At 41.8% G+C, this 13,602-nt stretch overlaps 1 protein-coding gene across 2 annotated transcripts in view; it reads left to right on the forward strand.

The window, feature by feature from the left end:
- The window catches only part of CTNNA1 (catenin alpha 1), a 236,885-nt gene that overhangs the window by 43,809 nt on the left and 179,474 nt on the right, over nucleotides 1-13,602 (forward strand). For both annotated transcript variants that reach the window (XM_066272607.1, XM_066272608.1), the window contains exon 3: nucleotides 477-672. In XM_066272607.1, the coding sequence (XP_066128704.1) occupies nucleotides 477-672 (196 nt within the window). The remainder of the gene's footprint in view (nucleotides 1-476; nucleotides 673-13,602) is intronic.

Below are 13,602 nucleotides of genomic sequence, written 5' to 3' on the forward strand. Positions count from 1 at the left end.
TTGTATGTGCCCTAACCAGTGATAGAACTCAGCATTGATGATTGGGATAATGTTCTAACCCAGTGGTCGGCAAACTCATTAGTCAGCAGAGCCAAATATCAATAGTACAACAACTGAAATTTCTTTAGAGAGCCAAATTTTTTAAACTTAAACTGGGTAGGTCATTCCTTATTGAGGTAGCGCTGGCACGTGGTGTTTGGTGAAGAGCCACACTCAAGAGACCAAAGAGCCACATGTGGCTCGTGAGCTGCAGTTTGCCGACCACTGCTCTAACCAACTGAACTACCTGGCCAGGGCTTGCTGTGTATTTTAAATATGGAGAGGGTTGTACATTATTTGTTAATCCTTGATGCAATCTCATAAAGTTGATGTTTCTTTTTTGTTTTGAACAATCTTGGTACCTTTAAGAATGTTAGTTTTTCTGTTATTTTCATTTTAATCAACTGCCGTTTAATTTTTAAAAATGAAACTTTTAGGTTACGACTCTGGTCAACACCAATAGTAAGGGGCCCTCTAATAAGAAGAGAGGTCGTTCTAAGAAGGCCCATGTTTTGGCTGCATCTGTTGAACAAGCAACTGAGAATTTCTTGGAGAAGGGGGATAAGATTGCAAAGGAGAGTCAGTTTCTCAAGGAAGAGCTTGTGGCTGCAGTAGAGGATGTTCGAAAACAAGGTAGGTTAATACTGCTTTTTATATAGAGATAAGCAGGCGTTTATAGAGAATTAATCCTTGAAGGTGACTTTTTGTGGTCAGTATTCTTATTCTTATGCTTGCCAATTGCTCAGTAACTAATGAAATCAGTTATTGGAGATATATTGAGTTATACTGGCTTAAATTTTAATCAGGAAATATAATAAAGGAACTTTTTTTGTTTTTGAGAATCTGAATCCACTTCCCTTGTGTCAAAGTTGTAACACAACTTGATAGAAAATAAAGTGGGGGCCCTGGCCGGTTGGCTCAGTGGTAGAGTGTCGGCCTGGCGTGCAGAAGTCCCGGGTTTGATTCCCAGCCAGGGCACATAGGAGAAGCGCCCATCTGCTTCTCCACCCTTCCCCCTCTCCTTCCTCTCTGTCTCTCTCTTCCCCTCCCGCAGCCAAGGCTCCATTGGAGCAAAGATGGCCCGGGCGCTGGGGATGGCTCCTTGGCCTCTGCCCCAGGCGCTGGAGTGGCTCTGGTCGAGGCAGAGCGACGCCCCGGAGGGGCAGAGCATCGCCCCCTGGTGGGCAGAGCATTGCCCCTGGTGGGCGTGCTGGGTGGATCCCGGTTGAGCGCATGCGGGAGTCTGTCTGACTGTCTCTCCCCATTTCTGGTTTCACAAAAAAAAAAAAAAAAAAGTGGGGCAGAAGTTTATCTTTTATCCTATGTAATACCTCTTTTTAATTTATGTTGAAAATATAGAGTTGATAAAATGGAAAAATGTCCAGCATTTCTGAAAATATTATAGAAATTACCCTGTTCTGTCAGAGTGGTATAACAATCATATCTTTTAAACTGGTTTGAGTTTGAAACAAGTTGAATCTGGGCTTGAAAGAATTATGTTTTGGGAAACTCAGGATTAATAGAAGGTCAAATTGTAACTCACAGTTATATAATACAGTAGTTACTATTAGAAAAACTGTCATCACTGTGGTGCTACAAGTATGATAAGAGGTTTTTAAATGTGAAAGATTAACTTATTGTAACCTGTAGTTTTGTGATAAACTTGTGGTCCAGCAGGACCCGGACTTCCACAAAGACCTAGCTTTCTGTGGGGTCGTTAGGTATCAATTAAGGTGAACTGAGCCCCTACTCTGTGCAGGTGCTTTACTGGCCTTTGGGAGAACCTCAGTGGATCTCTGAGGGCTGACAGCAGTGTGTACGTGTAGTCCATGGAGTCTTTTTTTTTTTTTTTTTTTGTATTTTTTTGTATTTTTCCGAAGTTGGAAACGGGGAGAGACAGTCAGACAGACTCCCGCATGCGCCCGACCGGGATCCACCCGGCGACGCTCTGCCCCTCCGGGGCGTCGCTCTGCCGCCTGGGGCAGAGGCCAAGGAGCCATCCCCAGCGCCCGGGCCATCTTTGCTCCAATGGAGCCTTGGCTGCGGGAGGGGAAGAGAGAGAGAGAGAGAGAGAGAGAGAGAGAGAGAGAGAGAGAGGAAGGAAGGGGTGGGGGTGGAGAAGCAAATGGGCGCTTCTCCTATGTGCCTTGGCTGGGAATCGGACCCGGGTCCCCCGCACGCCAGGCCAACGCTCTACCGCTGAGCCAACCGGCCAGGGCCTAGTCCATGGAGTCTTATGTCAAACGCATCCCTGTGACAGTACCCTAAAAGGAGCAGTGCATTAAATGGGAGATCCTATCCTATCTTTAATTGTTCTAAATTTGTGAACTAAAAACCTTGCATGGTAAATATTTTTCTTAGTTTTCAGGCTAAAGATAAATATTTTTCATACTATAAATGACGAGATTATTTAAATTCCATAATACTGCCTAAGTGTATGTATGAGTTTCCTAGGGCTGCCCTAACATTAGTTACTACAGAGTTGGTGGCTTAGAACAACAAAAATTTATTCTCACATATCTGGTGGCCAGATATCTCAAATCATGGTGTCAGGGTTGATTCTTTCTTGGGGGCTCAGAGGAACAATCTCTTACATGCTTTTTCCTAGTTTCTGGTGGTTGCCAGCGTCCTTGGTGTTCCTTAGCTTGTGGATATCACTTCAGTCTCTGCCTTTGTTGTAACATGGCATTCTCCCTGTGAGTCTCTTTTCAGAGTTCCCTTTGATAAGACACCATTATTGAATTAGGGTCTCCCCTGATCCAGTGTGACCTAATCTTAACTTGAGTATATCTGCAAAGACCCTATTTCCAAATAAGGCCATTTTTACAGCTGCTGGGTGGACATGAATTTTGGAAGATACTATTCATTCCAGTAGAGGAGTTTTTGATTAATTTGTTTTAAAGCCGTTTAGTCCAGTGTATGGCCACTGGCCGCTGCCATCGTGGTCATGCAGGTGCAGGTTCCCATTAGATTCAGGCAGACAGACTGTAAAGAAACATTGGAGCCAAAAAATGGTGGACCATTCCTTTATTCTAGCCCCGCAGAAACACTTTCCTTTCCATTCATGGCTCCTAAAGCCACTGACTTAATCGGTTTTTCCTAGAATCAAAGGCCTCCACCAGTCTCAGTCACTTCTGGTTCCCCATCTCTGCACCTCTCTCTCTGTACAACTTGCTTCTTCCTTAGCACCCTGCCATCTTGGCTTCTTTCTAAAAAAAAAAAAAAGGCTTCCTCCTTCTCTCCTGCTCCTTCCTTTTAAAAACTTCTGTGGCGCCAAAAACCTCTCCTCCGGCCAACATTAGCATAACAATGGCCCTTCCCGAGCCAGAAGGTAATTAGCAGTTTCACTGGCAGCACCATTCATATGGACAGCGCCATTTTTAACAATAAAAGTGAGCAGACTCAAAAATCATATTTTACAAACTCATTTACCCAACATCCAGTTTGAGCCCATTTTTGAGCTTCTTATTGAGAAAATCAGGTTAGCTATTGCTTTACCGTTCTCTGTGTGAAGGTCTTACTCCCCAGGTATTCTTCTCTCCTGTAATGAAACTTACATTTATATTAACAGAGGAATTTGGGTCTAGTGACTAAGACATTTATTTTTAAAATGCATTTAATTGTTGCAGTTAACTTTTTCAGTCTATTAAGTGTTCCTTGTTTCAGAAGTTTCTGTGCTGCAAATCTGTAGCAATCAGAGTAAACAATACATGCACCCTCCTGTCCCCCCAGTTTTGAATACATATCTAAATTTGTTTTCTTGTTATTTTTGTTTTATGTCTGAGAAAATCTTGTATGTGATTCTGAATCATAAGTACTTGTCTGTCCCAGTCCAGCTTTGCAATTAGTCCTGATCATGATGTAGTCATCATAGATTGCCTTCTCCTTTAAAAAAAAATTGAGAATATTACTGCTTCCCATCATCATTACAGCACCAGATAAGAAAAGCTGAAGTGCCTTGCTTTTTTCTGTTGGTTTTTTCCTTTGGAGACTCCTAACAAATGGTGTTGAAACCTCTTTCCTATCATAAATAGAAGAATACATGTTATGATAATGCTTAAGTTCAGGTTCTTTAATCAAACAAGCCTTGCTGGTTATGTTGTTGAAGGTGTTTTACCCATCATTTGGAACCCTGTAGTGGTGTTACTATGTCTGCAAACTTTTTTGGCATCCATCCCTTAAAAAGGGTATCTAAAACTTTGATTTCTTTTAGATGTGTGTTGGACTTAGAGACTCTCACTTTTATAAAGGATAAAAATGTGGTGGAAGTGGAACATGCAAAGTCATAAAATAAAAAGAGTATAGTATTCGCCTGGCTCTTTCTTATGGATTATAAACTGAGGGAAGCTGACTGCTCTGTTATGAGGACACTCAGGAGGCCCCATGGCACCAGCACCAGTTTGCTAAGCATGTGAATAAGCCACTTTAGAAGCAGATCCTCCAGCTCCAGTCAAGTTTCAGATGATGGCAGCTCCAATCAACTCCAAATTCCTGACCAAAGAATTTGGGGAAACAATAAATGTTTTAAGCTTTTAAACAAATTTGGGGGTAATTTGTTAGGCTCCAAAAGATAATTACTACAAACACCTTTCCCAGGCCTGGTTTCAGTGGCCCTGAGCAAAGGCAGAACTGACTTAACTGCTCTGAATAACAATGGTGTATAAAACACAGAGCTTCATAGCAGATTGACCAATGAAGTAGTTAGAATTATTTGCATTTCAAGTCTGTTGCTTTTCCACTGGAACACTTAATTGCTAAAGGATATATAAGAAAAGTTCTTTGTTCTGAATCAAGGCGGACTACTTTTGTCTATAGCATAAGCTGGCAAATTTTTTTCTGTGAAGGGCTAGGTGGGAAATATTTTAGATCGTCCTAAGCTATAAGGTCTCTATGCTATTCAGTTCTGCAGTTGTGTTGGGAAAGCATCTGTGAGAATACATAAACAAATGGGCTAGTTGTATTCTAGTAAAACTTATTTACCAATTGTTGTGGGTCAGATTTAACCCACAGGCTATAGTTAGCTGACCTCTGATCTAGGGTTTTCCCCGATGTTAAAGATATGAGCTTACTGTTTTCAAAAAAGTATATATTGCCTGCCTATGGTGGCGCAGTGGATAAAGCATCAACATGGAACGCCAAGGTCGCTAGTTGGAACCCCCGGGCTTGCCCAGTCAAGGCACATACAAGAAGCAGCTACTATGAGTTGATGCTTCTGGCTTCTCCCCTTCTTACCCCTCTTTCTACCTTTCTCTCTCTCCTCCCTCTTTCTCTTTCCTTTCCCTCTCCTTCCTTTCTCTCTTCCCTCTCCATTTCCTCCTCTCCCCATCTTCCTCTCTTCCTCTCCCCTCTCCCCTGACCCTTCTCTTTGTGTGTGTGTGTGTGTGTGTGTGTGTGTGTGTATTTTTCTGAAGCTGGAAACGGGGAGAGACAGACAGACTCCCACATGCGCCCGACCGGGATCCACCCGGCACACCCACCAGGGGCGAAGCTCTGCCTACCAGGGGCGAAGCTCTGCCCACCAGGGGGCGATGCTCTGCCCCTCCAGGGCGTCGCTCTGCTGTGACCAGAGCCACTCTAGCGCCTGGGGCAGAGGCCAAGGAGCCATCCCCAGCGCCCGGGCCATCTTTGCTCCAATGGAGCCTTGGCTGCGGGAGGGGAAGAGAGAGACAGAGAGGAAGGAGGGGGGGGGGTTGGAGAAGCAAATGGGCGCTTCTCCTATGTGCCCTGGCTGGGAATCGAACCCACGTCCCCCACTTGCCAGGCCGACGCTCTACCATTGAGCCAACCGGCCAGGGCCTCCCCTGACCCCTCTTGCTTCTTAAAAATCAATAAAAAAAATTTATGATTCTTTTGAGCAGAAAATTAGACCTTCCTTATTTTTGAGTTTGTCTAGTCCTGTGCTTTATGTGCAATCATGATTAATAACCAGAGTTGAATGTACTATATCTAGTTTTTCAGCGTAACTTAATTTTCTTTTTGTATGTTTCTGATTATATGAATAATAAACAAACATTGATGAGCACACTAAAACCTTATCATTATCAATTGTCCGTGGGTGAAAGATTCACATACATAAGTGCATGGTCACTTTACCTCAAGACCAGTGAAATGGCCAAGTGAGTTTCTGTGTGGATTGGAGCCAGGTATTGATTGCATGGGATCCGCATCCCTGTGATCTAGGAATTTCATTGTATTGTCAGTCAGTTCAAACTAATTGTTGTAACTACCTAACATGGGCTAAGGCATACATACGCCTCTTAGATGTGCTTGTTTCTCTTTTGGTGACCCTTCCCCCAACCCCCTGATTAAATCATTTGTACATTATACTTTTTATTTCTAGCCCTTATCACAATGTGAATTAAATAATTTGTTGTTTTCCCCTCTTTGGGCTCCAGCAAGACAGGTTCTTGCTGGTCTGGTGACCGTTCTTTGTGGCATCTATTACGGTGCCCAGTTCATGATAGGCATTTAAATGCTTTAGGAAGATAATTGACTGTTCTCAAAAGAAGTGTGTGAGTAAAGGCACTTGTCTCAAAAATTAAATGTTTCCCTCTTCAGTGCCAAATGTAAGTACAGGGTGTAAGGGTGGCAAATTTTACCTGTTAAAAAAGATAATTTATGTAACATAAAATTCACTCTTTAAAGTGTATAACTTAGTTGTTTTTACTATATTCACAGTTTTGCAGCTATTACCATTGCCTAATTCTAGAACATTTTCATTACCCCCAAAAAGAAATCTCGTACTCATTAGTAGTCTCTTTACATATGTATTTTAATAATATGTAGAAAATTTATTAATTCTTAAATAGGGCTCTGATGAGAAAATGAGGTCCTTAGCAGTATAGGAGGCATCCAAGGGACAAAGATGGGAAGGCCTAAATGAAATTTGTTTGAAAAAGGAGAGACATTAAGAGAACAGGGCCAGGGATGGTATTGGAGGGGAAGTAATGAAGAGTAGCTTCTGCTAGAACAGGGTTTTAGTAATCCATTAGTTACATTTCACAGTTGCATCTCGAAGGCCAAGATCAGAGGTTGGCTCCTTGTCTATAGTAGCTCACAGGCATTTTGGGTGAATGAAGGTGAAGAAGGGCCAAAGAAGCTGTGGTACACCTTTGTGTATTCCTGCACTTGCTTGAATGACATTCTGCTCAGTAAAGGAGCCAAATAGATGATTGACGCACTGGGTAACAATGGATTTCCTGGGAGAGAGTTAGGTCAGAGAAATCAGGATGGGGAAAAGGCTAGGTGACAGTGTGATCTCTGATGAAGAGAGACTCTCTTCATGCAGACAGAAGGTAGTTTTTTCTGTTTTGTCCCAGTGCTTATAATCAGCATGTACGGATATGAAAAGTAAATTAATAGCCTGAGTGGCATTCAAGGAATGGAATGGGGTGGGAAATAAGCATGGGATTGGAAAAGTTTCCTGCAGATTCACTGGACCTTGAAAGATGGAAGAAGGTATGGGAATAGTCATCTAGGCCAGAAGGACAGCAGATGTAAGATGTGCATGAGACAGTGAGGGCCCTGACTTGACAGTGGTCCTGGGAAGAGAGTTTAGAGCTAGATTTAGAGGATGGTGTGGAATGCCAGGTGAAGAAAGGAGGATTACAGGGAAATGATACAGTCATAGAATTCTGTGGTTGGACTAGGTCTCACAGGTTCAGATTCCGATAAACTTGAACTCTAATGATACAGAACTTGATACCTCTGTAGCTTTTTCTAGCATTACTTTGTGTTTATTTTTAAAGGTTTTTTTCCTTCTTAAATTAAACTGAAATATGTCTTAACTTTCTTCCTTTTTAAAGAAGTTCTGCCATCTGGGCAACACAGAATATGAGGAAAGTAGCGTTTTGGGGAGATTAGTCTCTCAGCTGTGTTCAGGAAGAGTTACAGGGTTTGGGAGCGAACCTGGAAGCAGAACCAATAGTCAGGAGAGATGGGTAAGATAGGGTGAGGTGGAGCTGTTAAGGAAAGGGAGAATTGGTTAGTTGGCAAGCAGGTTGACTAACAGCTTAGCCTGTACAAATGCCTGGTCTTTTTTTTTTTTTTTTTTTTTTTTTTTTTACAGACAGATAGAAACCTCAATCTGTTCTTCTGTGTGCCCTGACTGGGGATCAAACCCATAACAACCAACCAAATCATTTGGCTCAGAGGTTTTCAACCTCTGGTCCACCAGAAATTTTGTGCCAGTCATGAATGAAGACTAGAGACCCAGTGATTACAGATTCTATAATTTTTTCTTTTTTTTTATTCAGTGAGAGGAGGGGAGGCAGAGACAAACTCCCTCATGCACCCCGACCAGGATACACCTGGCAAGCCCACTAGGGGGCGATGCTTTACCCATCTGGGGTGTTGCTCCGTTGTTCAGCAATGGAGCTCTTCTTAGGGCCTGAGGTGAAGGCCATAGAGCCATCTTCAGTGCCTGGGGCCAATTTGCTCCAATTGAGCAGATGGGTGCTTCTCCTGTGTGCCCTGACCAGGAATCGAACTGGGAATATCCACATACTGGGCTGACACTCTACCACTGAACCAACCAACCAGGGCGAGACTCTATAATCTTTATTCAGCATCAGAGTGGTTAACTTTTTCGTGGACTGGCAGTTGAGAACTACTGATTTAGGGAATGTATGGAGGCAGTGCATGCTATTAAAATAACTTTAGGTGAATTACTTCTAATTAGCATATTCTCAGTTTACAGCCATTAAGATTTTGCTGTGTCAGTTTTTAGTTAACTCTATTATAGTATTTGCTTCAGTGTTTATTTACATTAATAAGTCAACAGGTTATTTCATTTTTTCTTGACTTATGATTTTGATTCCTAGGAAGTTGTAACAATAGTACAGAGTGGTACAGGGTGGTTCAGTGTACCCTTTGCCTAGTTTCCTGCAGTGGTTACATGTTATAGAACAGTGTCAACACCAGAAAATTGACGTGGGCACAATATGTGTGTATAATTCTGTTTTTATCACATATGTAGGTTTATGTACCACTATTGAAATCAAGATACCTATTGAATCGCCACAAATCTCTTCCTCTTGCTACCCAAACTTTATAGTCACATCCATTCTGCTCACACTCCCTACCATCCCTAGACCTTAGTAACTAATGTCTCCATTTCTAATTATATCATTTCAAGAATACTGTATAAATGGAATTATACAGCATATGACCTTTTCAGATAGGCTTTTTATTTCTCTGTTCATACGAAGTCCTTGAGCCTTGCAAAGTGATGTGTGGTGTATATAGCAGTAATGTATAACTTTGTTTGTTTGTTTGTTTGTTTTGTTTTGTATTTTTCCAAAGCTGGAAACGGGGAGAGACAGTCAGACAGACTCCCGCATGCGCCCAACCAGGATCCGCCCGACCGGGATCCACCCGGCACGCCCGCCAGGGGGCGATGCTCTGCCCCTCTGGGGCGTTGCTCTCTTGCGACCAGAGCCACTCTAGCGCCTGGGGCAGAGGCCAAGGAGCCATCCCCAGCGCCTGGGCCATCTTTTCTCCAATGGAGCCTCGCTTCGGGAGGAGAAGAGAGAGACAGAGAGGAAGGAGAGGGGGAGGGGTGGAGAAGCAGATGGGTGCTTCTCCTGTGCTGAGCCCTGGCCGGGAATCGAACCCGGGACCCCTTGCACGCCAGGCCAACGCTCTAGCACTGAGCCAACCGGCCAGGGCCAGTAGTGTATAACTTTTTATTGCTAGGTAATAAATATTCCATGGGACTCAGTGGATGTGTGGCTTGTCTTTTGATCCTCTTAACAGGTCTCTTAAATATTGATGAACTTCAATTTTATTGATGACCCCCCCATATATGGATTATGCTTTTGGTATCATGACTTAGAATTCTTCACCAAGCTATAGCTTTTTAAGATTTTCTTCAGTTTCCTTTAAGTTTTTTTTTTAATTTTTATTATTATTATTATTTTTTTACAGACAGAGCGAGAGTCAGAGAGAGGGATAGATAGGGACAGACAGACAGGAACGGAGAGAGATGAGAAGCATCAGTTTTTCATTGCGACACCTTAGTTGTTTATTGATTGCTTTCTCATATGTGCCTTGACTGTGGGACTACAGCAGACCGAGTGACCCCTTGCTCGAGCCAGCAACCTGGGTCCTCGCATTCCAGTCCAACACTCTATCCACTGCGCCACTGCCTGGTCAGGCTCTTTTAAGTTTTATAGTTTCATGTTTTACATTTAATTCTGTGACTAATTTTGAGGTTTTTTTGTATAACTTGAGGTTTAGGTCAAGTTCTTTTTTTTTTCCCCCTCAGTGGACACTCAGTTATTACAGTACCATTTGTTGGGAAAACTGTCCTTTTTCCATTGAATTGCTTAACACCCTGTTAAAAACCAATTAGCTATACCTGTGTGGGATTTTTTTCTGGGTTCTTTATTTTGTTTCATTGATGTATTTGTTTTTCCCTCTGCAATACCACACAATCTTTATTGTTGCATTATGAGCATTAGAATTGGGTAGAGTGATTTTACCTAATTTATTTTTTTAGCTATTCTAAATTCTTTTATTTTTCCATTTGAATTTAGATAATTTTGCATGTATCTATAAAAACTGGGATTTTGATAGGAATTATGTTAAACTTGTAATTAATTTGATGAAGAAAATATGTTCCCATCTGTTTAGATCTTTGATTTCTTTCATCAGTGTTTAACATACAGGATGGGGCAAAAGTAGATTTATCGTTTTGAGTACATGAACCACAGTTTATTCTTATATTATTATTTTTTAATTGTATTATTTTTCATATGATCAACGTAAACCTACTTTTGCCCAACCCTGTATAAGTCCTCTGTGTGGTTTCTTAGATTTACACTATTTCATTTTTGAACCATTGTAAATAGTTTTTGGTTTTTTTAAAAATAAGTTTTATTTATTTATTTATTTTACAGAGACAGAGAGTGAGTCAGAGAGAGGGATAGACAGGGACAGACAGACAGGAACGGAGAGAGATGAGAAGCATCAATCATTAATTTTTCATTGTGCATTGCAACACCTTAGTTGTTCATTGATTGCTTTCTCATATGTGCCTTGACTGTGGGTCTTCAGCAGACCAAGGAACCCCTTGCTTTAAAAAATTTTATTCATTTTTAAAGAGGGAGGGAGGGAGGGAGCGAGGGAGGGAGCAGGAAGCATCAACTCCTATATATGCCTTGACCAGGCAAGCCTGGGGTTTCCAGCCGGGGACGTTCCCGGTTGATGTTTTATCCACTGCCTCATCACAGGTCAGGTCCAGTTTTTCAAAAATTGAGACAAGGCCTATTGGGCCAGAGGTGCTAGTTTTTTTAGATTTCCCATCACCAATCTATTGGTATCGCAAAGGTAGAATTAACTTGGAGTTGAAAATCAAGGCATGATTTTATGTGTCTGTAATTTTTTAAGTTTTAATTTTTTAAGTTTATTGATTTTAGAGAGCGAGCGCAAAACATAGATTATTGGTTCATTCATTTATGCTTTCATTGATTGATTCTTGTGTGTTCCCTGACTGGGAATTAAATCTGCAGCATTGGGGTATCGGGACGATGCTCGAACCATCTGAGCTAACTGGCCAGGACTGTAATGGTTTTAATGGTGGGACCAGATTTATAGTAGTCCTGGAAAAGGTGGTAGAGTTCTGTTGAACAGAGCAAGGATTCTAGCTAATGCCAGTAACTTTACTGCCTTTCAGCTTGATTTTTCTTCCATGATTGCCATACCACAAACCATAGCGAGTCACCTTTCATATCTGTGCTGTTATTCACATGGTAGACAACATGAAAACATCTGGATAATTCACTGCAGCCTCTTCTCCAAAGTGGAGTAAACATTTTTAGTGACAGCTACATATACCTTCTCTCCAAATGGCTAGAGCGTGAAAATAGACTAAATTCTTTGTCCAGTAAATATCCTTGTCTCTAATAAATAGAAAGCAAACACTTTAATATTTGGATTGTAGTTTACCCCCTTTTGTGTTTATTTATGTTTAGGCACTATTTGTCTTAAGATATTTGTAGAGGCTTTTTTTTCAAGTCCTCGTTTTCAGATCGTTATTTCATTTCAGGAAAACTTAGGTTATTGTCAAAGTGCATTGTTTTTTAGTAGTGGAAGAAGGACTTCAACATCTTGAGAACAATCAGTGTTGTTCACTACTAAGCCTCAATTGTTACAAGACCGTATTTTTTCTGAGAAAAGTATTTTGTAATTTTAGAGCAAGAAAGCAGTATTAATTGGCTTACTTAAACAACAGAGTTAAAACTATTGAGTTTGCATCTTAGCAGCTGTAGTTGATTGTTGAGCATAATCTCTAATGGTGTTGTTACACAGATAACTTAGCTTTTTAAATCTTGGAAGCCCAGACTGACCAATTCAGCCTGACCAGGTGGTGGCACAGTGGATAGAGGAGCTTCAACCTGGGATGTTGAGGACCCAGGTTTGAAACCCTGAGGTCACTGGTTTGAGTACAGGCTCACCAGCTTGAGTGCAGGATCACTGGCTTGAACGTGGGATCATCAAACTGAACCCATGGTCAGTGGCTTGAGCCCAAAAGTCACTGTCTTGAGTGAGGGGTCACTGGCTTGGCCGGACCCCCCCCCCCCCCCATCAAAGCATGTGTGAGGGACAATGAACAACTAAAAGTGCGGCAACTATGAGTTGATGCTTTTCATCTCTCTCCTTTCCTGTCTCTGTCTCTGTCTCTCTCTGGGAGGGGAGAGGGGAGACCCATTCAGATGAAACTGATGATCTCTTAGAACGTTATGGTAAAGAATGGACAGGCAATGAGAGTTTTTAATTGCTATTAAGAGATATTTGTTTATATATCTCAGTAATTGTGTACTGAAATTGAAGACAGATGCCATTTTCCTTGGAAGAACTTGAATGATTTCTGTATGGGGGGGAAGCCCACACTCAAGGAGAAGGGTGTGTGTGTGTGTACTCACATATATAAGTATGTGTGTATGTATATGTTTGTGTGTATATGTATATTTTCATTATGAATCTTGGCAAGGCAGTGTTTTTTTTTAAATTTTTTAAATTTTTATTTTTTACAGAGACAGAGAGAGAGTCAGAGAGAGGGATAGACAGGGACAGACAGACAGGAATGGCGAGAGATGAGAAGCATCAATTATCAGTTTTTCATTGCGACACCTTAGTTCATTGATTACTTTCTCATACATGCCTTGACTGTGGGGCTACAGCTGACCTAGTAACTCCTTGCTCAAGCCAGTGACCTTGGGTGCAAGCTGGTGAGCCTCACTCGAACCAGATGAGCCCACACTCAAGTTGGTAACCTCAGGGTCTCGAACCTGGGTCCTATGCATCCCAGTCTGATGCTCTATCCACTGCGCCACTGCCTGGTCAGGCAACAAGGCAGTTTTAGTGAAAATAATATATTTTATCCCCACCTAAAGGATGGATATTGAGCACAAGCTGTCAGGCTCTGGAGTCATAATTTTCACCCTGGCAGAGAGTCAGATTGAAAGAGGTGAAAATTGGTATCCTGTCCTTTACAGATGTTGACAGCTTCAGACTGACATATCCACATCAAATAATAGGCAGCCTGGAACATAGATGTTA

The sequence above is a fragment of the Saccopteryx bilineata genome, chromosome 4, assembly GCF_036850765.1.
Source record: "Saccopteryx bilineata isolate mSacBil1 chromosome 4, mSacBil1_pri_phased_curated, whole genome shotgun sequence".
In the NCBI taxonomy this organism is placed as follows: domain Eukaryota; kingdom Metazoa; phylum Chordata; class Mammalia; order Chiroptera; family Emballonuridae; genus Saccopteryx; species Saccopteryx bilineata.